Source organism: Paramormyrops kingsleyae, chromosome 9 (assembly GCF_048594095.1).
Source record: "Paramormyrops kingsleyae isolate MSU_618 chromosome 9, PKINGS_0.4, whole genome shotgun sequence".
Classification (NCBI taxonomy): Eukaryota; Metazoa; Chordata; class Actinopteri; order Osteoglossiformes; family Mormyridae; genus Paramormyrops; species Paramormyrops kingsleyae.
In genome coordinates this window covers 36,977,239-37,004,464 of record NC_132805.1, presented here as the reverse complement: position 1 = coordinate 37,004,464, position 27,226 = coordinate 36,977,239, and the positions used below count along the sequence as shown (strand labels likewise).

Here is a 27,226-nt window from a genome sequence, read left to right as displayed (position 1 = left end):
GAAATTGGACTTTGTTTTCATGCATCTTATTGGTTGGCTCAACCAAACGTCATTTAAAATCTTAAAAGTGTTTGGTTTCCGTAATCAAAGAAGGTGGCTATTGTACTGCGTATGATAAAATAAGCGCGAATTGAATTTCACCAAGAGATTCATTAGTGTTTGCGTTTAATAATAAACAATTACAATCAAGACTCACAGATACACTTGCGGCATTCATAAATGAGAATACGTCGTCTTAGTGAAAAAGCCTTTTGTTGTACATTCACTTGTTATTAAATTACTGAAAAAACAAACAAACAAAATAGTATGATGATCTTATTAAAAAGGGACGTACAGCTTTAAAAAGGAAAGCAGGTGATATACTGGCCTCCAGACTTGTAGCATTAAAACTATTGGCCTGGGATTTTCTGCGATGTTCCTGGCTATTGAATTTTTAATCACAGTACTCAATCTCTAGTGCTTTAAATATATAAAACTATATATGGATAAATTCATAATTAAAACCATAATTAATTAGCTGAGTATTAAGCCAACTGAATGTAAACTGCAAAGGCATCTCTGGCTGAAACATTCTGAAGTTCAGCTATCCCAGGAAAGTTTTCTTTTTTTAATTTATACAACAAAGAAGAACTGTTGATCAATTGTCAGCTGTGTGTTGACCTCCGCTTTGCTTTGTCCAGCCCCCTGGAGAGTGTCTCAGGAGATCAGCTCTGATTTGATCATCCGCTTGCCAGTCTTGTTCACTTCAGCGTAGAGTGGGAAGTCTTTGTCGCCACTGCGGCTTGCCAAGTCCCTGCAGATGGAGGGTCGCGTGCTGAGAGGTTTGGCACTGATGAAAATGGACGCCTCCTCACTCTTTTTCTCTCCCCACCGCACCTCTGCGTACAGACTGCTGCAGCTGGACGTCTGTCGCCGTCCGACTTTGGCCTCTGGGGCAGGCCACTCACGCATGTTCACCACTGTATCGTACACCACAGATCCCGCCATGCGCCCTGTGGTGGACTTCGGCAAGGATGGCAATCGGCGATTTGCCAAGGGCGCAGTCCTTGCTGGTTCTTCCTCTGTGACACAGACACAAACAAATGCTGTTTTTCCTATATAACATGCATGCACTGTGACATAGGTCCCTGATTTTTTTGTGAGGAAATTACTGTATTAAAGATGAGTGGTGTGTAGGCCTAGATCTGGCTAATTTACTTTTTGGCTGAGTCGTGATTTGCTGCTAAGGTGTTATCTGCCAAAACAGAACACGGGGACATGCGTACGGTGTAATCTACCAGAATAGACAATGGGGACATGTGTACACACCTGTATGAGTGTTTGGGGCATCTTTCCTTTCAGGCTGGTGACCAGCTTCCACTGCGTCTGTGCATTTCCCATCAACAGTGCTTCCTGTTGCTGCCTGAAACATCATTATTTTGTCTACGTGTGGTTTCACCAGCAGGACAAATTGTGCACATCATTTTAATCTTTTCAGTGGAGATCACTGAAATGCAGTTTGGATTTACTCCACAACTATAAATACTCAACTTAGTCTGCCAGGAAAACAATGTGACTTTCAAAAAATTAACCCCACCAAGTGAAAATTCAGAACAAAAAATAATTGCTTTGACAGTGCAGAAGAAATTATAGGAAATTGTATTGCCATACCTTATACCTTTTGAGAGAAGGGAATCAGTTTGTTGTGGGGTCCCATAAAATGTGTAAAGGGATGGGGTTTTGGTTTGGCAGCTGTTTCCACTGCCCTTACCTGGTACTGGGGGGGGGGTTCATGAACTATTATTCTCCAGTGAGACCATCTTTCTTACCTGGGACACCTGCTCAGCATGATCTGTCAACTTCTGCTTTGCACACGACGCGTTAGATTTCCTGCAAACAACACAGTAAATGTGTACAATTAATATTATGACAGTCTGGTCTTTGTGGCATGAAAAATAAGAGGCAGAAAGACTAATAATAATAATGGATAATATTTGAAATTTGAATACTTTTAAGACATTACTCTCAACTTGCATGACCAGGATGATCTTCTGGACTTCTTTCCATCAGCAAATGCAGACATGCTTTGAGTGGATATTTTTTTTTTTTACGGAAAGCAAAGCACAGAATCATTATAATCTTTTGTAGGATTGGTGTGCCATTGACATTGGCTTCTATTTGTAACATTGTGAAAAGTAATATTTATGGATCTCGATATAACTATTTGACCAATTTCAAGGCAGCCATGTGGGGAAAACATTGTCTTATTGATGGATTTTGTCTTTACCCTTAATCACAGCTTATACTTAGACATTAATTAGCAAGCAACTCTGTTTTCAGTAATGTTAGTCTGCCAGGGGGGGGGGGCAGTTGACCTTGGACCCCCAGAGGATTTTTTCCTCCTTACTTGGGAGTTTTTGGTTCCTCTCCTCCATTGTTATCTGCTTTCTTTATTTAATTTCTTTCCTTCCTTCTTCCCCCCCCATTCTGTAGTACTCTCTGTAATAATGTTTAATGTACCACAACACATCCATGTAAAGCGCCTTGGGACGACTCTGTTGTGAAAGGCGCTATATCAAAAATAAATTGAATACATAAGAATGAATGGATTGCCATGGAATGCAATGTGCCTGCAGGGCATCCAGCCAGTATTACCTGTATGTGCAGCAGGTACAGAGCAGCAGGAGCCCAGGAAGCAGGAGGAAGGGACCAGCGTAGACATAGACATTGTCCTGCAGCAGGGTCATGATCTGACAGGCAGCACAAACACAGGCGCACAGGCACACACAGGCACACACACACACACACACACACACACACACGTCTGGTCAGGACCTCACGGTTAATATAAATATATGTTTCATAATTTCTTGATTTAATAATTCATAGCCTTTAAACTGCTCCCACTGCCCTTGTGACTGTAGTTAGAAAGCATAGAGGCATAGACACGCACATCTCTTGCTTGGCCATTCTCCATGCTGTATCCTTTGGAGGCCCTCTGAATATAGGCCGGTTAATTCCAGGAATCTATAATCTAATTCTAAATGTAGATATTTCTACTTACATACAGAGCTTTTTAACCTGTTCAAATATTTAAACAGTACCACTGGCCTATCTGATTAGCTGGATGATAAATATCATCTTATGAAAGTCAAACATCGAACACCTGCATGACACATTACCAGAGCAAACTGAGCTGCATAACAGGAGAATGTTCTGGCGTTTTTTCTGCAGCTGTGAATCTATGGGCGCGGCCGCCCCGGAAAGAATGCAGGAGTCTTACCAAGTTCAGTTCGGCGGTAGACTTCAGGACCAGGCTGGAGAAAGCAGAGTCCCCAAAATGAGTGAAGTCCACACAATACCAAGGTGATCGGAACATGAAGTAACCAAACAGCATGCAGATTTGTTCTGCTATTTGCAGTAAATGTGCTATCTGTAACTAAAAGAGGGACAATTACTTCCTTATTGCTCCAGTCAGTTCAGATCTGGTTCTACCTACGCTGGACAATTCAAAGGGGGATATTAATTATAAAAATATGAAACCTTCTGTTTTTTACTCAGGCCAAAAGCCTGTTTTTGTTATTTACCTTAAACATGATCCTGTGAAGACATACTGTGCTGGTCACAGCATTAAGCTGCCTTGTGTGTGCCAGCACTCACCTTTTAATCGTCTCTGTGTTCAGTAGTTGAATCTACATACATGTAGATTGTATAGAGCACTGCTCAGATTTCCCCATATTGACTCACTGGCCAGGCCTCTCTGCACAAAAAGGAACTGGTTTGGTTCTCCCATTCTTCTTAGCTTCCTCATGCGGATGAGTTCTGGGCAGTGAGAATGCCACTCCTTCTGTTACACAGGTCATCCAATGTCAGTGGCTGCTGTTAATAAGAACAATAATCAAATAATAATAATATTAATAATAATAACGCCAACAAAACAACAACAATACAATTTAAAAATGGCTTAGTGTGAGCTGCAAAACCTGAAAAATCTGAAAAAGCAGGAGTTGTGTTTGTGCTTAAAAGTATCTCCTATGGGGGAATTGCTGTTGAACTTTTAGTCATGAAAAGCAGGATGTCTCAGTTAGTTGTGTTAACTTAAACTAGAAGTAATGATTGTCCAATAGAAATGCTCCTCACCTAAGCTCTTATTGGACAATCATGACTTGCACAGTTATATATAACAGCCTTGAATAAATATTCTTTAGATGTTAAAAACAATAAATTCCACCAACCCATTTTCCAGTCCCTTACCCACTATTGGGTAAATTTGTCTGTCTCCAGGGATTCCTTGCAGGAAAAGGCAGCGATCAAGCTAATGTGGTGTTATTGGGCACTCCAAATCTGTCAGCTAACTCTTTACTTGTTTACCTGCAGGTGGATTTGCTTTAGTTAATGAAATAGCTTTAAACTCGAGTGGCACCAGCTGCATCACTTGAATCAATCTCTAACACCTTCACAGACAAAATAAACATTACAGTCAGCTTGATCCAGTGCAAATAGATCTCTAGCCAATTAGTACACTTCCACTGTATAATGGCAAACAAATACGATGTGGGTGCAGTGAATAAGGAGACTTCCTCGGTAGAAATGTAGAGGGAATTCTGAGTAAATGCAGGCTGTCTTAGCGGCTTATTGAGGACTGAGGGAGATTACTGATTGTGTGAGCGCGGTGCGCCCCCTGGTGATACATATGGGCACTACAAAGCCAAACAAAACAAACCCTAAATGCTTCTACGTGAAAAGAACTTTTACAATGAAAACCATTCAAAATTTAGAAACGAGCAATAGCAATACATAAAAGTGATACATCTTGTTTTGTGGCTTTGTACCTGGGACACAACTATATCGAGTGAATTAAGAAACAGTACTAACACTGAATCTTACTTCCAGATATGCTACTGTGTGCTGAGGTTTTAAATATCGCTCGGACTTAATGATTTACCTGTTACTTCTTTTGTCTGTTTCACTGGATTCTTTTAACTTTGCGCCATGGTGAGCAGGGCGGAACTTCTGTTGTCAATGAAATGGCTCCATCTTCCGGGCAGTAAGGTAATTTCACCCAGACATATATAAACACCCAATTAATGCCTCGAGGCGGTTGAAATTCCAGTCATGTGGAGCCACATGACCTGTTACATCTAAAATTTCAGCTATGACAGTAAGTCATATTGCGTCACGTTCATCCTGTTTTTATCTCTCAAAGTATCATTTAATTAATTTCAATTGTAATTCATCTCAAAACTTTGTGCATTGCTGTGTTATCTTTCTAGCGTGCATAAACTCAACTTTATGCTTCTGGAACCAGTGACACAGCAAACATTTTTAATTTGCCACTACTCAGATATGGAGGTGCTGAATTTCTTTCAGTGTTTCTATCAGTTCATCTCCCAGCCGTTTATCCTACTCAGAGTGACTGGAACCTATTGTAGGCACCAAAGGGCCTAAGGCAGGGGCCTCGGATGGGATCTCAGTCCTTTACAGGGCAAATACATAATAATAATTGATACTTTATTGATCCCAGGGGGAAAATTCTCTTTACGCCCCCCCCCCAACTTGCTCTCTGCGGGTGAGAGCAGACTGGCCATGAAGGGCAGCCACCTGTTACGGTGCCCAGGGAGCTGGGGGTTAAGGGCTTTGCCAAGGACCCGCAGATGTGCCAAGGCTGGGCTCAAACTGACCTTCTGATCACAGGCACAGAGGCTTAGCCTGCTGAGCCACACAGCCTCAATACCACATACTCTACAGGCAATGTAGAGATACCATCCATTCATTCAGGTCCATAGACAGAAATAAATCGGGGGGGTTCACACCCTTAATTTAATAGGTGCCTACACACTGTCAGAAAAAAGGGTACAGCTCTGGTTGTTTTGTTGCCCAAGGTACAAACAGCATTACTGTACCCCCAATGGTACAAAAATGTTCCTCAGAGTCAATTTCTGTACCTTAAAAGGGACAGCAAGGGGTACATCTGACCCCTGAGGGTACAGACCCAGTGGTAATACTAAGTAATTTATGTTCAAAGGTGCAAATACTTTATTTCCTGACAGGGCACTTATAGGTGTAGGCTATGTGTTTGCATCTATCATCTAAACCCTTATCCTGTTTAGGGTTGGGGGCGTCTGAAATCTATCCTGTGGCCTGTACTACGAAGCGGGGTTACTGGCTTATCGGGGTAACTTGTCGGATTTAAGGTACCACAGTTTAAATGGACTTCATATTCGTTCACTTACATTTTGCCCAGACTACCTTAAATCCGAAAAATGTTATGTGCAATATTTCTTCAGTGCAATTCCACAGTGTTGTACATATATTTATATTTATATATTTCCACTTGTACATATATATAGTTTTTATCCTGTTGTTTTTTTCATTTGTGCTGCTCTATTTTTGTACTGTCCACTTTCTGCTGTGACAATGCAAATTTCCCACTTGTGGGACTAATAAAGGATTATCTTATCTTATCTTATCTTATCTTATCTGACAAGTTACCCCGATAAGCCAGTAACCCTGCTTCGTAGCACAGGGCCCTGGACAGCATATGCATAAACTGCAGACTTCATGACCACCAGTAAAATCATAATCTAAAAATATAAAACATATATATCCTGTTATTTACTGGACTGATATCCGTTGTTTTAAACCGCAGGTTCTGAACTGGTTTAGTTTCAAGGTCCTCTTTATTCCCTAGTCAGTAAGTCGCAACCCAAATGCTCAGCAAAACTTGTTGACTAGAATCTTGGGGTTGCGTTGTTTGTGTACCATCTGCAAAAATCTGCGAAAAAAATGTATGAAAAACTAATTGTTTTTATATTTGCTCGATATTCTGATGTGTACGTTTATATATAATGATGTGAAATAGCTGATGAAAGGCAAACGTTCAAATGATTTCATTACATTTGTGATGCCTATGGGTAACATGCATGTTCCGATAAATGAGTTCACTTGAACTTGACATTCGCTCATTTATCAGTCAGAAATCTGCCCAAAGGAAATACAAGGCAGTAATCTGCTTCTCGGTGAATGCATCTTCCCACGCGACCTACGTCAATGCAGAAAAAAAACCTGCAGACACTGCAATTCCCGTCATGCATTTGGCGGACAGTCACACCCCCCTCCGCCCTGCATGCAGTGCCAGCCCAAGACGGACTGCCGGTAGTCCCTGCGAAAATGGCAGAAGAGACGGGCTCCGGGCGGGGGTGGGAGCCGGAGCCTGGCCGGGATCACAGGCCCGGCAGATCGTCACGGACGCGCCCGTCGGTGTCCTTCGTGGACGTGGGACAGCCGGCCGTGTCCGGGGTGGTCAGCCAGCTCTTCGGGCAGCCGCTGAAATTCGACCGCAGTATCAAGCAGGCCTTCTACAACACTGGCGCCCTGATCTTCGTGGCCATCTGCTTCGGGGCTGCCGTGCTGGTCTTCTTCATCTTGGAGGCCTTCCTGCGCCCCTTGCTCTGGGCCGTCCTCTGCGGGACCTTCCTGCACCCCTTCAAGCACTCCCTAGCCCGGATCGGCCGCTGCTGGCTGGGCGGGCTGCGGGACAGCGGCACCCCGATCGTGCTGGGCGCCGTGCTGCTGCCGGTGTGGTTCGTCAACCACGGCGTGGACGCGCTGGGAGGGCTGGTGCTGGAGAGACTGGGGGTGCTGCTAGCGGTGGGGGCCGGTGCCCCGCTCCTCTGTTTTCTCTATTACTTCGGCAGCGTCATCGGCATGCAGGTGATCCTCGGGCACTTCTGCAACGCCGTGTGCGGCGCCTTGGATTGCTTCGGGCCGGTGTGGGTGAGTGGCCGACGGACACACCCCCCTCCGGCGTCCCGGCCACGTGTCCGGCTGGATGGCGCCGGGGGACCCGGTCCAGCCACCGAGCCTGATCGGCATCGCGTTACCTGACACTGCTGAGCACAGTTTATATGCGGAGCGCAGCTGTGTCTTAAGCCTCTTAATACAGCCTCGTCACATGGCCCTTCGGGTTAAATACCTTATTTATCGGTCCAGTTTCAAGGTCTCCTCTTGGTCCTTGCTGGGTGAGAGACGTTCGGGCGGCGGGTAGGACTGCAGTTAGGGCTCGTCACCAAACTGATGATAATTTTAATATTTAAATGTCGAATGAACTCTTCAGTTTCCTAAATAAGATTATGAGGATTTTAAAAACATAAGAACATAAGAAATTTACAAACGAGAGGAGGCCATTCGGCCCATCAAGCTCGTTTGGGGAGAACTTAACTAATAGCTCAGAGTTGTTAAAATCTTATCTAGCTCTGATTTAAAGGAACCCATGGTTTTAGCTTCCGCTACACTAGCAGGAAGACTATTCCATACTCTAACTACACGCTGTGTAAAGAAGTGCTTCCTCAAATTTGTTTTAAAATGTTCTCCCGCTAATTTCCACTTATGGCCACGAGTTCTAGTATTTAGACGATTCAATATTAAATGCAGATAAAAATAAAAGACCTTAAAATAAGCATGTTTACCAAATAAAAGTAAATATAAACCCAGTGGAAATTTAAACGAAAATATATGTGATCCCGAAATCCCAGAGAAGACACCTTGGAGGGGCGTTGTGTGCTTGTCCAGAATAATATTACATAAACAGCATTAACGTGACACGGTCTTCAGCCATATCGTCAGATATATTTTGTTTCAATTGCATTGTGTTCTGTCCATGTGAAGCAAAGTGTTTCAAAAGATATGAAAATCTGAGGCTATTACTCAGTGAAGAAATGTCAGAGTTTAATTTTAAGAGGAATGGGGAAATGAACTGTCAATGAATGAACTGTCCTTTAGTCTAAACATGTCTCCTGCCCCCACCCCAGGTTGGCACTGTCGTCCTAGGCTATCTCCTAGCTGTCATCTTCAAGTGGACACCCGCCACGGAGAGCTACCTCCGTACTGCCTCTGTTCCTGTGTGGACCATCCTGCTCTTCTACTTGGGTGAGTCTGGCTGTCTTGCAGTTTAGGTTTGAGTATTTCGGGTGTGGAATCCTCCCGCTCCGGCTGTAACCCGTGCCAGGTCTTTGGCACTTCGGAGGAAGACGGCTGACTCTTACTGCCTCGTTTGCATGTGTAATCTGTATATGGTGCCATTCTTAGCGATTTTCATGAATTTTAAACGTAATACTCTTGCCGTGTAAGTCTCACTACTGTGTCCCAGTTACAATAATATTTCTGAGTTTCTCTGTATTTTCATCCTGTTTCTCCTTCCTCAGTTCCTCTGAAACAGGAAACGGCAGAATGCCTTTACAGAATATCGCCATTACTCTGTTTGTGCATATGCGTGTGTGTGTGCGTGGTTGGGTGTGTGAGGGGCATTAAGCAGTGTTTTAAGCTGTATTGTGAGCCGATCTGAGGTGACTATATCCAAGGTCTCCATAACAGCCAACAAAGGCTTAGCTTTAAAACCAGTAACATGCGTGTCCAGATGAGCTGTGCTGGTTGATTTGCGGTTTGAGATGCGTGACTGAGAGCTTTTGAAAGTGGCAGTTTACAGGAAGTGTGTGGTCATGTGATCGGCCGCCCTTCCTGTCTCCCTGCCCAGTGTCACTGACGGGTTGCTGGAGAGTCCCAGTCTTTGTCATCGTGGTCGTCCTGCTGGTCATTGGCTCTCAGCAGGAGACACCCAGAGTCTCGGGAAAGGGTGAGTGACTCGGGTGCGAGTCCGCCGTCGTCCCGGCCATGCAGACGTGGGGCTCCTGTGCCGCTTCGGCTGTGCTCCGCTTGCGTGGTTAGACGCCCCCCCCTCCGTTGAGGACACCCTTGTAGGACCTCTCTCTCTGCTTCAGGTGAGCTGCCCGGCCAGGTGCTGTCCTTCGCCGCGAACACCATCCTCACGGCGATCTCCTGCAGCCACTTGGCACTGAGCCGCGCGGAAGAGGATGGCCGTCCTGCGCCTCCCACCAACGGCGAGTCCGGGATACAGACAGCCGGGGGGGGGGGGGGGGAGGCGGTGCTAGGGAGCAAGCGATCACCTGTCGTGTGCGTCCGTGTAGCGCTGCGTGTGCCAGCCCCCTGCATGCCCCGGCGTTTGCGTGTGGGTCCGTGTGCGGATAACACGTAAGGTATCTACATAGCTTTGGTTGACATCGCATGACGTCTTGCATGCCTGGATTACGGAGCCCCGCAACACTGCTATGGGGGCAGCAGATGGCGTCCTGGTTGAGGCGCTGAATATGTCGGCATTCCTGCGATGGGACCCTGGTGTAAAGTAATAAATTATGGTGATTTTCCAGTTGTATTAACAGAGATAGATCTGCAATTGGTTGAATCGTGTTACTTAATGGTCTGGAGATTAGCAGGTAAATGGGCTCGGATCCTTGCTTCTGGTTGGTAACCGGCCTGCCATCTCCCTCGCAGACCCCATGGCCCCCCCCGGCTCAGACCCGGGCCGCCGGGCGCCGCCGGATCTGCGGACGCTGTCGCAGCGGAAGGCCAGCGACATTTACTTCGTCTTGCTGGGATGGGCCATAGTGCTGGTGCAGATCTGGATGAACCTGTGGATCCTGCAGCTGCTGCCCATTCCAGTGGCTGGTAATGGGCAGAGCCTCCCAGTTACATGTGCACACGTTCCCCTAGAGGGCGCTGCTTTACCTCACTTAAGGAAATGAGAAACACCGTTTTATTTGAATTTTTCAAGCCTGTATTTCTTCTGACTTGTACCTGTTGGGATTGGTTACCACTCTCAAGGTTTGGTTGATCTTTGTAATAGTAAAATTACAGAATCGCAGTAGTTTGATTTTGTGTGTCTCTGTCTCTGTCTCTGTCTCTGTCTGTCTCTGTCTGTCTCTGTCCCCAGTGTGGGTCCTGAAGAAGCTGGCGGTTCATTTCGGCTTGATGGCCTTCACAGAGCGCACCTTAGCGTCGTGGTGGGAGGTAACCTCGCGGTTCCTCCAGGAGAGACAGGACGTTCTGCTCCCGGGCCCCATCAAAGGCCTGGTCCACTTCCTGCTCCGAGTCGACACCAAGGTAAGGCAGCCAACCCAGCCCAGTCCCCTGGTGGAAGGAATGCACATTACACTGTGTGGAACTGGATCCGGTTCAGATTTCAGGTTGAGCAGTAGTACAGTGATGTTGGTTTTACTGGCCCGTTATCCCTGACAGATGCGATTCAGGTTGAACGCGCCTGCCCTTTCCTGATTGGGTGTAAAGTCAGTCTTTCTTTTTATTTGGTCGGTTATCCCTGATGCATGCGCTGCAATGGCTGCCCTGTGTTTAATGCACAGCAGAGCATGCCGGTGTGTGTCTGCTCCCTGAACGAGTCTCTGAGGGGACTGGGTCGGGGTTTGGTGTGTCGGTCCTGGTGGGGGCTGTGCTTGCGAGTGGGGGTAGGCGGATGACACCAAGTTTCCTCAGCATTTTAACATCTTCTCTGGGCTCCAACATATGGTCAAGTGACCTTTTAGAATGGACTTCATGTCCACCCAATTGTTTCTGCTGCTTGAAGAACACTTTCTGTGCAGCATCTGTGCCTCTTAAACACTCTCCTCTGTAAAGGTACTGCACATTTTGGGGTCTCGTCCCATTTTCGGATGGGCTTTGCACAGGTAGGCTGTCCAGAAGACACGGATCGATTCTCTGTTTTCCTCACATCCAACATAATACCTGGTTTCTTCTCGAGGTCCACAGGACGCCAAAGAATTTGGTCGCAGGCCAAAACGTTTCCTTTCGTCCTTTTTCAATATCACGTCATATGTGCTCTGTTGCTCTCATTTGGAACAATTTTCACCAGTTAATTATCATCTTACAACTTAGCCATTTTAGCTGCTTGCACATTAGCCTTATAGAAAGTTCTGGAAGTTTCTTTTTGCCAGACATCGACATTTCGTTGGGCAAGAAATGAAGAGACGGATTTCGATACACTTTCTGTGTTGTAGTCTGACTTTTGACTTTGATTTTTGAGTCTGTCGTTATTTTTGCTCTGCCTGCTTCTGGAGTGTAACTTCCCTCCCCCCCACCCCCCCACCCCCCCCACCCCTGGGTGAGCCAGGGCAAAGGGGGGGCAGGGCCTGCACAGCCTCACCTGAGGTCATGTGATGTTTGCTTCTCACCTGCACTCATGTTTGTTCTCTCCAATAATTCCCCACTGTCTTCTCGTCTTCCTCCTGAAAGCTGTGGCAGTGGCTTAACAAGCAGGTAATGGCACACTGGCTGCGGCCTGTCGTGAATGCGAGGGCGTGCGAGAGCGTGCGAGGGCGTGCGAGAGCGTGCGAGGGCGTGCGTGTTCCCGTGTGAGCACCGCTGGAAGCTTGGCCTGAAGCTGTGTCACCCGCTCGCTCTCAGACTGAAACGTTAGGCTTCCTGCTTTCTCCTCCAGCTCCGTATCTTGTCGAGTCGGCTATTGAAGGTTCGCCCCCCTGCGAGTGAGAGAACAGGCTAAATCTGTCCTGCTGACGTAAGCCAAGTGTTTCAGGTTTTATTCGATTGGCAAGAAATAATCACACTCGCTGTCCCATCAGCTGATAGGCTGCTGAATGTCAGAACCTTCCATAGCTTCTGCTTCTGTGTTGCGGCTGGTGGGCTTGGGTGTGTGTGCATGGAGAGTGGGGACACCCTTCAGCCTGCTGTGATTTGTGGGGGGGGGGCGGCCCTAGGTTGAAGGGGCTCCCTGCTGTGTGAACCTTTCCTCTTCTGTTTTCCTGTATGCCATTGGGTCCACAGCGGCACGTTTGTCTGGTTTCTGCTGTCAGGACAGGGGTGGTGTTCTTCTTTAGGGAGCAGATAGAGGCCCTGTCTGCCTCACCTTTTAGCCTCCCTTCTTTATGGAGCTGTGAGGTGGAAAACCAACAGCCACCTGTTTGTGAATGATTGAAGTAACTCAGGTATATAGCCCAGACTGACTCTGGTAAAGTGACTCCGTAATATAGCCCAGACTGACTCTGGTAAAGCGACTCTGTAATTTAGCCCAGACTGACTCTGGTAAAGTGACTCCGTAATATAGCCCAGACTGACTCTGGTAAAGCGACTCTGTAATTTAGCCCAGACTGACTCTGGTAAAGCGACTCTGTAATATAGCCCAGACTGACTGGTAAAGTGACTCTGTAATATAGCCCAGACTGACTCTGGTAAAGCGACTCTGTAATATAGCCCAGACTGACTCTGGTAAAGCGACTCTGTAATATAGCCCAGACTGACTCTGGTAAAGTGACTCTGTAATATAGCCCAGACTGACTCTGGTAAAGCGACTCTGTAATATAGCCCAGACTGACTCTGGTAAAGTGACTCTGTAATACTGCCCAGATGAACTCAAGTGATGGCCCCTTTGTTTAGCATCCTTTTTTTAGACTGCGTGTCGTGCTTTGAATTAATAACAATCCATTTTAATACCTCTAGAAACTAATATCCCTAATTGTGTGCTCCAGTGGGGCCATTAATTGAGTTAAGTTTTTACGTGACCCTCTCGCAGTGTAAATTCATTATGCCACTTTGACTGAACCAGCGTCAGCCCTATTGTGGGTGCAGTGTGCTGCTGATCTCCGCTGAGCTCCTGAGGGACAGTCGCTGACAGTGTCTTGTGCAGCTGTACAGGAAAACAACAGGAGTTTACAATCTACTGCTAACTTCTCCGTGGTCACAGTGCCGATAACCAGCTCACATCAGCCTATCGTGTGTTGGGGAGCCATAGAGAAACCTGCTTTGATGAGATTATCTTCCATCTGAATCAGGAAGTAGGAGAATGTCTGTCTGTTTTTGGAAAATTCTTTACTGCGACACTGAGGGTGTTTTGGCGGCCTTTAAGCGGGCTGTGTCGTACCCGCTGTGGTCGTCGTGGAAACGTTCCCTGGACCGCTCCATAGGTTTCTCTATGTGTCCTGCCACGGATGTGTGTTTGGATTGGGTGGCACTATGTGGCAGGTGACAGCTTACCTCTCTGTCCCTCTCCCCTCCCTCCCACCCTCCTGCCCACGATGGTGTGGCTCCCTCTCTCCCTCTCTCTCTCTCTCCCTCTCTCTCTCTCTCCCTCTCTCTCTCTCTCCCTCTCTCTCTCTCCCTCTCTCTCTCTCTCTCTCTCCCTCTCTCTCTCTCTCTCTCTCCCTCTCTCTCTCTCTCTCTCTCTCTCCCCCTCTCTCCCCCTCTCTCTCTCTCTCCCCCTCTCTCTCCCTCCCTCTCTCTCTCTCCCCCCCTCTCCCTCTCTTTCTCTCTCCTCCCCCCTCTCTCTCCCTCTCTCTTTCTCTCTCCCCCCCCCTCTCTCTCCCTCCCTCTCTCTCTCTCCCCCCCTCTCCCTCTCTTTCTCTCTCCCCCCCCCTCTCTCTCCCTCTCTCTTTCTCTCTCCCCCCCCTCTCTCTTTCCCTCTCTCTCTCTCTCTATCAGATGATCATATGGCTGGAGCAGTCTCTCGACAAGCTGATCAGCATCTTCATCATCTTCCTGCTGGTGATGGGCACTCTGCTGATGGCCCTGCTCCTCACTGCCATGGTAACCGCCTGCCACGCCCCCCTCAGTGCGCTCGTACGCCTTTCCCAGATGCCCAGTCAGCACTGCTTTCAGGCAAAGCACATGTTTGTCTTACACACAGTTTAGGGAAATGTTATTAGGTTATTCAGGTAGTAAGATGAATCACTTAAAATAGGAGGGCTCTGTGCAGTGAGCTTTCAGGAGTACAGATACCCAGAGGAGATTTAATATTAATATATACATGACATCAAATATGATAATAAATGCATCGCGCTGTTAGCATTGTACATTTACTTTTCTCATTATTTATTTAGCTGCTGCTTTTAGCGATGTACAAGCAAGACAAATATTAGATTGCAGGCGGATGGCCGCCAAGGAGCCAGCTGAGTATCAGTGCAGCTCGGCCGAGCTTCCAGTGAGTTAACACTGGAGTAGGAGCTGTACAGTGTGTGGCAAACAAATCAGGAGCACAGGAAGGGAGCCATTCAAATCAGACAGGTGCAAATAAGGGCTCGCAGGAGGCCGTCTCGCGGCCGCAGACGGAGATGGCCAGAGATGCACTTTGCCTGTCATTTTCATATTTAAATACGTTGGCAGAAGTCATCCAGTCCGTGTGTGTAATCTGCAGTTTTGGGCTGCCTTCCTGATGGTAAATTCTCGCCTGGATGATTTGGCTTTTGGCATTTGGATTTTGGGGGTGGCAGTTTCTCATTTGATTGGTGTCTGGCCTGTGGTGTCCTCCTGCTCTCCAGGTCCACCACGAGAGCGTTCACATCATTGAGGTGACCAGCAACCTGATCAACGAGACTCTCTCCAACCACCCGGAATGGGCCAAGTAAGTCACAGAATTTGGTCACTGCATGTGTCCCCTATTACCACAAAGACCGTCAGCCGTTAAGAGACCCCAGATGGTGTTTTGGTTGATTTTGTGATGAACCTCTGTGGTAATAAAATGTCACCTTTGTCCTGCTCTGGCTGTACTGGCCTCCAGTCTGCGCCACTCTTTCGCCTTTAACAACCCACTTAATACTTCTCTTCTACACAAAGTTGGCTCCCCGAAGCCCAAGTTGTCCAGAAAGCCCTCAACTCTGCTGCCACCAATGTGTACCAGCATGGGAGAGAGTGGATAACAAACAAGGTGAGGGGCGGAGCCTTGGTTTCTGAGGGGCGGAGCCTTGGTTTCTGAGGGGCGAGGCCACGGTTTATGAGGGGTGGAGCCATGGTTTCTGCTTACCCTCAGATTTATCCTTCCTGCTTGCTGCAGCTCCTGTTTGCTGTACGCGCTGATATACCTGGCATACAAGCCTGAGATCTGAGTTCCTGTATGCGCTGGCATACAAGCCTGAGATCTGAGTTCCTGTACGCGCTGGCATACAAGCCTGAGATCTGAGTTCCTGTATGCGCTGATATACAATCCTGAGATCTGAGTTCCTGTACGCGCTGGCATACAAGCCTGAGATCTGAGCTGTGCTGCTTTGTTGAACTCCGTACCTATAAGACATATGGAATGTTAATTACGTTTTTTCCCAGGGTGCGTTGGAGAAGCTGGCTGTGGTCGCTGTGGTCGCTGTGGTACAGATGCTCGGTGGGGCCGTAGGACCCCTTACAGATGCCATCCTGATGCAGCCTCTCTTTCACTCCGCAGCTGCACAAAATGCTCGGTGATAAAGTGAACAACACGGCTGTCATAGAGAAGCAGGTCCTGGAGCTTTGGGACCGGCTGTACCACTCCTGGTTTGTCAAGGTGGGGCTCTTTTTAAAATGGGACGATGCTGAGGGCTGTGGGACGGTCCTGAGGGCTGAGGGCTGTGGGACGGTCCTGAGGGCTGTGGGCTGTGGGACGGTCCTGAGGGCTGTGGGACGGTCCTGAGGGCTGTGGGACGGTCCTGAGGGCTGTGGTTGGGTGGGCTCCTGGCCCTGGGGCATCCCGTGCTGACGGTCTCGTGTTTTTCAGAACATGACCCAAACGGGACGGCATCGTGGGCACAAGACGCACCTCCACCGGCAGAACAGCTGGCTGGGAGACATACTGGACTGGCAGGACATCGCTTCCTTCGTGCAGGAGAACATCGAGACCCTGCTCTCAGTGAGTGGATCACCCTCGCACTCCTCACCTGCACCTCAAAGCTGTCTGCGCCTTCCACCATCTCCCCCCACCCTTCTGACCCCACCCACATAAACAAACAAACAAGAACTGTTGCCAGAATAGTTGTTTGTCATAAGCACATGTCTTTTTTTCGGACATCCTCACAAAATTTGTTTACCAATGTTGTTACGTTTTACTCAGTTTTTCCCCACAAATATGTAAATCTGTAAAATATTTACTCATTCATCTGACACTTTCATGCAACGCAATTTATCGTAGAAAGAAGGGTTACAATTGATGTGTGCTTCCTGGGATACGAACCCACGACCTTTGTGTTGTTACTTCAATGCTGTACGTGTTCATCTACAGGAGCCACTATTTACAGTATGTGTGACTGTGTATTCCACACTGAAAAGTAAGATGTAAGAGGACAGATAAGCTCCCTTGGGGATTAAACCCTAATTGGCCGTATGGAAGCCTTCAGTTCTGCGCTCTGGTGTAGCTCCCTTCCACTGCCCAGCTGGTCATTGGCACTGCGGTCTGACCGCCGCTGGCATGTCAGTGACTTGCAGTGAGAATGAGCGGGACCCGTCGCTCCCTCGGAGCCCCATTGTCCTGGAGCAGCGTGACGCCGTGTTTGGACGTGGCGCTCGGCGTTCTCTGCCGTTTCCCATTGGCCGTCAGCGCGGCGGGACCAGATGGTCAGGAGAATTCTGGGATGCGGCCCCACCGGTGGGCCGCGCAATTAACCGAAGTCATCCTGTCGCAAACGTGGCCGCCCGCCCGCCGGCCGAGGGGTGACATCACACCGCAGTGCATGCTGGGTGACGAGGTGACCGCTCCCTTGTTCTCGCAGATCGTGGAGTCGCTGTGGGTGGTGATGAGCCGCAATGTGGGCCTGCTGATCTCCACCACCACCACACTGCTGACGGTGCTGGTCCACAGCGGCACGGCGCTGCTCAACTTCGCCCTGTCGCTGGTGAGCCTGTCACCCCCGCTAACTGATTTATCATGAGTTTGATTGCCATAAGGCAGGGAACATTCTAGAAGAGATCAGTCAATTGGAGGCAACACACACCACACACACACACACACACACACACACACACACACACACATACATACATACACACAGACATACACACATCATACGCACACAGACACAAACATACACACACCACACAGACATACACACAGACATACACACACCACACATACATACATACACACACAGACACACATACATACATACACACAGACATACACACATCATACGCACACAGACACAAACATACACACACCACACAGACATACACACACACATACACACACCACACATACATACATACACACACACACACACACAGACACACATACATACATACACACAGACATACACACATCATACGCACACAGACACAAACATACACACACCACACATACATACATACACACACACACACACACACACACAGACATACACACATCATACACACACACACACATACACACACACACACACATACATACATACATACATACAGACATACACACATGTATGGAAGGAGGGGGGTCCTCTGGTGGTTTGCGGGAGGATGGACGATCCCCGGAGAGCCCCTCCCATCCCTCTCCTCTACCGCCCCCCCCCCTGCCCGCGTTGTCTCTCCCTCTGGCAGTTTTGGCAGCTCCTTGCCTTGTGCGTGTGCATGATGGCCGCTTTCCTTGTCAGGTGATATTCCTCACCACCCTCTTCTACCTGCTGAGTTCCAGTGGTGAATATTACAAGCCTGTCAAGTGGGTGATCAGTCTCACCCCCCTGTCTCAGTCCGGACCCTCGTCCAACATCATCGGCCAGTCGGTGGAGGAGGCCATCAGGTCAGCGGGAGGGGGGCGTCCATACAAATTCACACGCACCCACACGCACACGTTTGTATTCATATCTTTGTGGGGACCGTCCATTCGTTTCTATTGGGAAAAACCCTAATCCTAACAATGACGACCTTAGCTTCTATCCGGCCCTAGCCTTAACCAAACAAAAATAACAAACAAAATACAGGACTTTTGGCTGTTTTAGGTTTTAAATTGCAGTCACAGTTTTTATACAATTGGTTTTCCCCTTGTGGGGACTGAAACATCCCCACAACATCAGAGGTTTTTATCACAGACGTTCTCACAACATAATATATACATGACCGCACGCACGCACGCGCGCGGTATAAAGACAGTCAGAGAGACATACTCTCACAGTTAAGCGGAGACTGTGTGTGTGTGTGTGTGCGCACGTGCGAACGGGTTTACCTATCCTTATGGGGACATAATGTCCCCATAACGTGATAAATATCCGTTTTTTTTCCCTTATGGGGACCGGTTTCCTGGTCCCCATAAGGGAAAACTCTATTTTATAAAAATCAGTGACTGCTATGAAAAAACTAAAAATGCAAAAACTCTTGTATTTTGTTAGGTTACTTATGGTTATGGTTAGGGCAGGGTAGGGGTTAAGATTGTCATAGTTAGCGTTAGCATTTTTCCCATTGAAATGAATGAGCGGTCCCCATAAGGATATGTTTACCCTACATGTGCGTGCGTGTGTGTGTGTGTGTGTGCGTGTGCGTGTGCGTGTGTCCTCCTGCTGGCTGCCTGACGCTGGTGACCTGGCTTTGCTTGTGCTCTTCAGAATGCAGGGACTCCTTACATGCAGCCCTGTAAATGTGTGTTGACTGGTAGCTAAGCGACCAGGATCCTGACGGCTGCTTTGGTGAAGCTCACTTCAGGGGTTCAGCACAAGGGGACAGTTCCACTGAAACTCGGTTAACTAGAGCAGGGTTCTTCAAATCTGGACCTCGATTCCAAATCCAGGCCCTGTTTTCAGTTCTCCCAGGTAGTTGTTTAATAATTACTGATTCTGATTGGTCAGAGGCTTCACACCTGACTGACAGGTAAAGGAAGGCTGGAAAACCAGCAGTGCTCGGACCTCGAGGACCGTGAGTTGAATAACCCTGAACTAGAGTATTCCATCTGCTAGATGTTTTCTGTCCTCTGAGTGGTGACATTCCTCCAAAGTGCTTGAGAATCAGCGGGGAAAACCTAAAATACCTGGCTAGTCATAGTTAATATGGGCAGGAACATCACTGATACAGAAGCCTCTGGTCTGTTCTCCTTCCACCCTGTGGAGGGCGCCCTCACTGCTCTTGGGACCTGACTGAGCCTGTACGCCTGTGCAGGACTGGTGCCCTTTCAGGGGGGGTGATTTACAGGCTGCGCACTAAAGTAAAAGTTCAACGCTGGTCCAAGTCAGCTTCCCAAATGCCACGTCCTAAAATGCACCCAGTCACACTAGAGCCCTTGTGTTCCCAGACGTGTCTGAATGCTTAACTAATCGCTTTATAAAAGTCAGTGAACAGGCACAAAGTGAACCGGGAATAAGATACCAGTGTGTGATTCCAGTGGAGCCTCTGTAGACTGTGATGTTGGAGATGTACATCCCGTCAGGAATGTCCTACATAAAACATTATTTCAAACCTTTACTGTTACTGTAATGTTCAGGCAAAAACTTTGCCTTACTGGCTGACTATAAGTGTTGCCGTAAGGCAGTGTTTCCCAGCTTCCAACGAGCGTCGTGTTCATGTACACACATGCCTCTCTTCCCAGGGGAGTCTTTGACGCCTCGCTCAAGATGGCCGCCTTCTACGGCCTCTACACTTGGCTGACCCATACCATCTTTGGCATCAACATCGTCTTCATCCCCTCTGGTGAGTCCTGAGGCAGACGTGCACATATGAGGGTGACGGGATGTGAATCAGCAACCCGGGATTCGCTTGATCCCTCACCCACAAGTAGCACTGCTATTTACTGGACACTGCGATTAATGGCAACACGATTGCACAGTGGTGGACTCTGGAACCTGGTCGCTTACTGCATGTAGGAGTATGTAGAGGACACATTTAAAGGACACATTTACTGAGGCGGAGCTCGAGAGCCGGCGTCGCGGCCCGCTACTCAGGCGGAGCCCGAGAGCCGGCGTCGCGGCCCGCTACTCAGGCGGAGCCCGAGAGCCGATGTCGCGGCCCGCTACTCAGGCGGAGCTCGAGAGCCGACGTCGCGGCCCGCTACTCAGGCGGAGCTCGAGAGCCGGCGTCGCGGCCCGCTACTCAGGCGGAGCTCGAGAGCCGGCGTCGTGGCCCGCTACTCAGGCGGAGCTCGAGAGCCAACGTCGTGGCCCGCTACTCAGGCGGAGCTCGAGAGCCGGCATCCACGCCGCTGATGGGAAGAGGAGAGCCAGGATGCACAGGGTGGGCGTTGTCTCCTCCATCTCTCTGTCGTTTTCTTCCTGCTTACAAATACCCGGACTTGCTGACCATTTCTCCATCTGAGGGTTATACTGGGTAGCACCCAGGTGGTCCTGGATCAGGCACTCTGACGCCTCCATCTGGCGGAAAATACACTGGGAGACATTAACCGTGAAAGCACCCCACCCAGCAAGTCCGCAGTCTGAGGTCAGTTCTGGCCTGGCGGCGCGCCATGGTCACCATGGTGATCCCTCTCCTCAGCACCTGATGTGCTCGCTTGTTCCTGCACCGCAGAACAGTACAGTGCTGTGGTGTGTGTGCGAATGCCATCAGCTCGCTGTCCTGAAGGGGCATCGGAGGGCTGATCTAGGGCAAAGATCTCGGCGCCTCCTCATCCTGCCGGGGGGGGGTGGCAGGGGACTGAGGGAGAATCTGCTGCCGTAATCACATAGATAAATTCAAGCTTTACGTTTCCCATATTTGACTAACTGGACCTCCCCCCCCCCTCCACCAACCTAGGATGGGGTGTTGAAAATTTCCTTTATCCACAGTCATGTCCCCAGGCTGTCTGTCATACAGAGTGAAATTCAGCATTTCAGCACATCCTGGGCGACTGGAAAGTCCTACAGAAGCCAAACAGCATTTTACATCTTAATTTCTCATAATTATACTTATTAAACTGATGCTTGAAGAAAATGTCGCCATTTTCTCCTCAGATTTTTTCTATCCCTATATTTTGGAACATGCATCTCAGGGTTTTATTCAGTGTGGTCCCTGCCCAAAACTCCACCCACCTTCCTAAAATAACAGCTTGCTTTACAAGTAGCCTGGAGCAAAGGCACTTCTGATCAGATGGTCTCCCAGTAGGGGGCGCACTTCCATCCACAGCAGACGTCATTCTGGGCCCGGAGTTCTTGGCGATACGCCCTTATACTGAACACTTTCCCATTCCGTCTCTGCCTCCTGCCCGCTGAGCCACCTCCCCACATCAATTGTCGGGTCTCTGGGAGTGGCTGTGCTTGAACCCTGGGCCTGTGGACCGGGCCTGGATATACCATCGTGCCGTGTGCCTTCGCCTGAAGGCGCCGGTCTGCTGGAGCTCGAGGGAGGCAGACTGCCCATCTGTCACGAGTCAGACATCATGTATGCTGGCCCAGAGATCTCTGCTGTGTGACTGGAACCATTGGCGCGTGGAGCAGAGGCATCTACAGGAATGCCGACAGCTCCTGCCTGGACCTACAGGTCCTTGGCGCGGGCTGGTCTCCTACTTTTTAGTGTGTTTTTAAAGGGTATTTTCCAGAAAGGCCTGCAGATCGAGGCTCCCCCTGCGCTGCGTAAATCCACAGCAAAGTCACTCTGAAGCTGCCCCTGATTATCCTGCCTGCCGTGGTCAGGGGGCAGTTCTCAGCTTTATACCCCCAACGTGAGAAATTGATTTTTGTTGTCTTCCCCCCACCATGCTCATGCCACACCTCCCTCTCTTCTGGCAGCCATGGCCGCCATCCTGGGTGCGGTGCCCTTCCTGGGCACATATTGGGCAGCGCTGCCCGCTATGCTGGACCTGTGGCTGGTGCAGGGGGAGGGCGTGATGGCCGTCCTGCTGCTGCTCTGCCACCTGCTGCCCACCTACTTTGTGGACACCGCCATCTACTCTGACATCTCTGGGTGAGATCCACACGCCTGTGTGTGTCTGTGCGTCTATGTGTGTGTGACTCTGATAAGATCACTGTCAGTTAGGCTCAGAGTTCTGTGACCATGGAGGACCAGGCTAACGCTAAACCTTAGCATCCAGGATGGAGCCAAAAGATTAGCAGCAGCTTTCAAAGACCTACAACATCTGACTTTGTCTAGCAGAGGGGAGGGTTGGGTTTGGCAGGATGACAGGAATATGATACAGGCAGAACCTCAAGAAGGACCAGGACCAGCTGTCAATAGTCCCCAGGCTAGGATTGTAGGTCCACTTTCACCAGGACATGGACCCCAAACACAATGAACCCTTGAGCATCTGAGTCCAGACTTGGTGCCACAGGAAACTCGGGGGCGACTCCCAAGCCACGGTCTCTGGGGCTGATGTTCTTCCAGCCTTAGAAATGGCAGAAGCTTGTGGGATGACCTTTATCGCAGTGAACCTCCGTAGAATGTCACCTGATGTTGTCCCCCACCTGTCCCCCAGCGGCGGGCACCCGTACCTGACCGGCCTGGCGGTGGCGGGGGGGGCGTACTACCTGGGGCTGGAAGGGGCCATCATCGGACCCATTCTGCTCTGCATCCTGGTGGTGGCATCCAACATCTACAGCGCCATGCTGATGAGCCCCAGCAGCTCCCTGCCCACACCTGTGCAGCCCACCTGGCCCCCCGATGTCCCCCGGTGAGCTCAGCCCCCACGCCTCTCCAACACTGACCTCTGTTTTTCTTACCGTGTTATTTTCTTTTCTGATCTCTTACCACCAAAGTGTTTGTGTGTGTTAGTTCAGTTCCATGAAGCATTTCATTTTATGGTGGATGGGAATCTTTCTATTGGCCACTACAACAACCCCTCACGCCCAGTCCAGCCTGATTGGACAGACCCTCACCCTTCCAGCGCTGCCCCGGCAGCTGACTGCCAATCAGGCTCCGTTCTGTTCCCAGTGTCAGTTACCACTAGTGCAGCGGTTGGTCATATTTGTGGCCATGTGACCTATTGCCTGGTAAACTTGTCAGCACAGATCACAAGATGCTGCTCTTGGTTGGTTATCACTGCAGTTTTATTGTGGGTGAAGGAAGAGTTCACTGCGATTTGAAACTGTCCAGGCAGAATTATATATTTCCTCCAGCATCAAAAGCATGTACCCGTTTACAGCCCATGCCATAGGCTGCAGGAATGTCAGCTGATTCCCTGCTAAAACCACGACTCATCCCTATTCCATTCCCATTGGTGGATGAATGATCACATGCTATATATACTGTATGTGTGATTCAGCATCTTATTCCAAGAGTGAGACTATTTAATCTCCGTGATGCAATAATAATTGGTGCCCAGAGGCTGCAATCTTCAACTTATTATTTGACCATTTGGAAGGTTGAGAAAATGCTATTTTTATGTGTTTCTTTAATGAGAACATTTCACATGAAATCGGGCTTTCTGTAGAGGTTAATGTTGTGGACGCAGTGCCTGGAGCACAGTGCTCTGCTGTTCTGCGCCGCTTTCATGAGGACTGAGAGAGACGAAAAAGGCAGAGGAGGATTCTGTGTCTTTGTACAGATACAGAGGATCTGCTTCCTGTTTCAGGCCTGTCATGGCGTGCGGACTTGAAATGAAATGGTTACGTCGGTTCTGCCCTGAAATGCGGTCGGTCAGAAAGCAGTTTTCTGTTGGACCTTGGAAAATCTGAACCATCTGGAAATATGAAACCCGCAGTCTGTGACCTTTTATTTGGACTTTAGTTTTGTCGGGTCTGGACGTTTCCATTTGAGACCTTCGGTTTTATTTCACAGAATCAGGGTCATCCACCATTGCTCCCCCTGCTGGTTGCCTCGGAGAAGGTGATGCTGACATTGACATCATCTTTCTCCCTCCTCTCTCCCCTCCTCCTCGCTGGTCCCCCCCAGGCTGTTTGTGGACAGCACTGGCCAGCAGAAGGGTACAGGCGAGTGACTGGGCGAGCCTGTCACCAGGGCGGAGGGACGACAGCATCTGGCTCTTCCCGGAAAGGAGACCGGCGTCACGCTTCAGCCAGCTGGCCCTGGAGGGAATGGAGTCAGGACCTCCAGCAGTACAGCGCAAACCCTGAAAGCCTGGAAACCCTGGCTTTGTTTAGCTTTAACATGCATTTCCTGCAGGAGCCATACATACTCACCTCAGCAACAGAGAGCGTCCCACGTCGCTTCGTCCCCATCTGGGCCTGGAAGAGACTGAGATACCCAGCAGAAACCCCAGAGGGGGGTAGTAATCCATAGGGGGCAGTGTGGACCTGGCAGGAGACCACCGGAGCTTCGCAGTGCCATGCTTCTTGTTAGTGTTACAGGATAAACGTCCTCAGGCCATGAGGAGCTAGACTGCTGCTGTTTTGGGTAGAGCGGAAGGCTTCCTTCACACTCTTCATCGCCCCGCTTTGGCTGCTCGGTCTTGCGCAGTAGGGTTTGCTAAATGTGCCTCAGAGTTCCTGTAGAAACGCAGTTCTCTGAAGTACCTGTAACACCTTAACACAGGTGTTTCTTAACGCTTAACACGCTTAACACGCGTCTACCGCCACGCTCCTTCAAGGCCACGTAACAGAGCTGCTCATCGGATCCCTAACCCTCAGCCGGGGTGCCGCTCGCTGCGTTTGGCCCATGGGCCCGGCCCCCCCTCCATGATAGATGGAGGCTGTGACGACTCGCACGCAGGAACACAGAACCCCGGGCCTGCATATTTCAAGCCAGCTGCCGATTGGTGGAGTGCGTTTCCGTGACAAGCGGTTCGGGGGGAACGGAGGGGTGTCCGAGTCTCCTGGCACCGTGACTCTGAGCACCGTGACTCTCACGGCACCGTGACTCTCACGCTCATGAAGCCCCTGCTGACTCGGCAAGCTCAGCTAGGGGATTCGTCTGACCGTCATTCCCTGGAGAGCAGGAAAGTCGTTCCCTGTCTTCTTTCTCGGTTTTATTTCCCGGGTCCTCCTCGGACGCCGTGTCTCCTTCCTCGGCCTATTTTCCCCTCCTCGCCTCCCCCTTTCAGTGCCGTCCGCTGGTAGGTCCCAGGAATGCAGGGGAAGGCAGTAATGTTACTACACAGACACGGGCTCTGCCCACATGTCGCCAGTTAAGCTCGGTAATTGGTGAATCTGAAGTTGAACACAAAGTAAAACCAGAAGAATGCCGTTCTGTATCAGAGGGGAGGAGCTAGGCTCTCTGAGACCGGCCGAGGGGAGGAGCTGCAGCTCTCCTGCCAGCTGTGGATTTCATTTCCTGCCTGTCAGTTAGTTTTTTTGTCAATTTTTTGGTCTCCCTTTACACTGGTTTACCCCCCAGCCCCTGATGTTGGGCTGTTGTCTGCACCCCCATTTATTCCACGCCCCACTGAGAGAATCCATTCTTACATTCTGTGCAGTTTGAGTTTGCCACGTGAGGAATCGTAATGTCGGGGGCTGCTAGAGGACCTTTGAATGACGCCCCACAGTCCGAGGCAGATGTATGGCTGTCCGTTCTGTTAATGATCAAACGACAAATTATTTGAAGATGAACTATGGCCTTCTAGAGGTTCTAAAAAATTATGGTTCCTAAACCGCGCACTGTGACTTGAACACATATCCCATAATGCACTGCACCCGTCACATTGCCGAGTTGTAAAACAAAGCACACCTGCTCATCCCAGATGCCAGTGTCCTGGCCCCTTCCCCCTGGCCCCCAGTTCGCACTTTTCGGTTGGGCTCTGGTAGGTCCTGCGCCAAATAAACGTTTAATTTCCATTCAAGCACATAAGTGGGCAGACACAGCTGCTGTGTTTTCTTGTCAATGTCCTTTTCAGGGTGTAATCGTCTTCCTGGAGGGGGTGCTGTCTGCAGAATCCACTTACTCTTATCGCCTTAAGCGAGTTGAGTTTTCTACTGAGATGCACTGAGAAGATTAAATTGTCTGTGATAGAAAGCCAGACTTGTGTTTTTTTGTCCAGCATGAGGAGAACACTCAGATCCCACACGAAGAGCAGAGCCAATTTTCGAACCCTGAAGGTGTGAGGGAAGAGTGCCACCCACTGACCTTATATATGGGGCTAAGAGTTTAATAAACTCCCAACTGGAATCCCTACCCTGAGTTTAAGGTATAACTTAAGTACCTTTAAAAAGATGTTGGACCCTGACATATTTTCCCTGGGAATTTAGAGAATTACAGTCTCCAAAAAAACAGAATAATTCTCAGGTTGAACCCACAGCGCGGATGTCATACCACATACATGGTGACTTCACTAAGCAAACACGCATGAGCATCATGCTGCTTGCTGGCCGTGGACACGCATGGGAGAGAAAGGCTTTCAGGCGCACGGGGGGGGGGGGGGGGACACGCGCATGAAACCACACCGCTGTGGGAGCCAGATCACGTTGCCGAGTCTTTCCGGTTTTCAGTCTTTCGCCAGGTGGGAACCGCTTCCGACGAGAAGAGCCCCGGGTAGCGTTTCATTCCGCGGTCGGAACCCTCAAGGTCAATTTTCCAAATTCTCCTCTCGGTCTGGAGGAAAGGGGGCCAGCGAGAGCGTGTGACCACCTCCAGGTGGGGGCATCAAACTGACCGATAACACTACCTAATAAAATGAAGCTCCCCCGCTCCCACAAAGCATAACATTTTATTAACCTCCGTCCCACTTTCCCCTGATGTCTAATTTCAGGGTTTCCATGGAAATCCTCCCGAATCGCGTTTCTGGCCGCAGAGGGACGCTGTGGGGCGTCTCGCTTCGCGCCTTAATTGAGTTTTTAACCCGCCGCCCCCATCCTTGTTCTCGACTCTCGCTTCTCGTCGGCGGCTCGCAGACTCGCGCTAATAA

At 49.3% G+C, this 27,226-nt stretch overlaps 2 protein-coding genes across 15 annotated transcripts; one reads left to right on the top strand and one right to left on the bottom strand.

The window, feature by feature from the left end:
* Nucleotides 1-148: 148 nt before the first annotated feature.
* On the bottom strand, nt 149-8,360 carry LOC111851147 (uncharacterized). Of its 12 annotated transcripts, none has more exons than XM_072716943.1 (8): nt 7,955-8,360; nt 4,215-4,350; nt 3,640-3,858; nt 3,263-3,418; nt 2,635-2,729; nt 1,809-1,869; nt 1,309-1,402; nt 149-1,061 (listed from the first exon to the last, which is right to left on the bottom strand). In XM_072716943.1, the coding sequence occupies exons 4-8, from the start codon at nt 3,374-3,376 to the stop codon at nt 697-699; spliced, it is 729 nt and encodes a 242-aa protein (XP_072573044.1). In that variant the 5' UTR covers nt 3,377-3,418; nt 3,640-3,858; nt 4,215-4,350; nt 7,955-8,360; the 3' UTR covers nt 149-696. The 12 variants fall into 12 exon arrangements, with proteins under 12 accessions (XP_072573044.1, XP_072573051.1, XP_072573042.1 ...); XM_072716950.1 differs by lacking the exon at nt 7,955-8,360 and having other exon boundaries at nt 149-793; nt 877-1,061; nt 4,215-7,033; XM_072716941.1 differs by lacking the exon at nt 7,955-8,360 and adding an exon at nt 4,925-7,033.
* tmem245 (transmembrane protein 245) lies at nt 7,061-26,341 on the top strand. Of its 3 annotated transcripts, XM_023825767.2 has the most exons (18): nt 7,061-7,755; nt 8,790-8,907; nt 9,512-9,610; nt 9,756-9,875; nt 10,327-10,500; nt 10,766-10,935; nt 12,079-12,102; nt 14,278-14,382; nt 15,114-15,196; nt 15,409-15,499; nt 16,007-16,105; nt 16,316-16,447; nt 17,304-17,426; nt 18,177-18,322; nt 20,096-20,196; nt 22,224-22,398; nt 22,907-23,101; nt 24,322-26,341. In XM_023825767.2, the coding sequence occupies exons 1-18, from the start codon at nt 7,150-7,152 to the stop codon at nt 24,365-24,367; spliced, it is 2,607 nt and encodes an 868-aa protein (XP_023681535.2). In that variant the 5' UTR covers nt 7,061-7,149; the 3' UTR covers nt 24,368-26,341. The 3 variants fall into 3 exon arrangements, with proteins under 3 accessions (XP_023681535.2, XP_023681537.2, XP_023681536.2); XM_023825769.2 differs by lacking the exon at nt 9,756-9,875; XM_023825768.2 differs by lacking the exon at nt 12,079-12,102.
* The last annotated feature ends 885 nt before the right edge of the window (nt 26,342-27,226 follow it).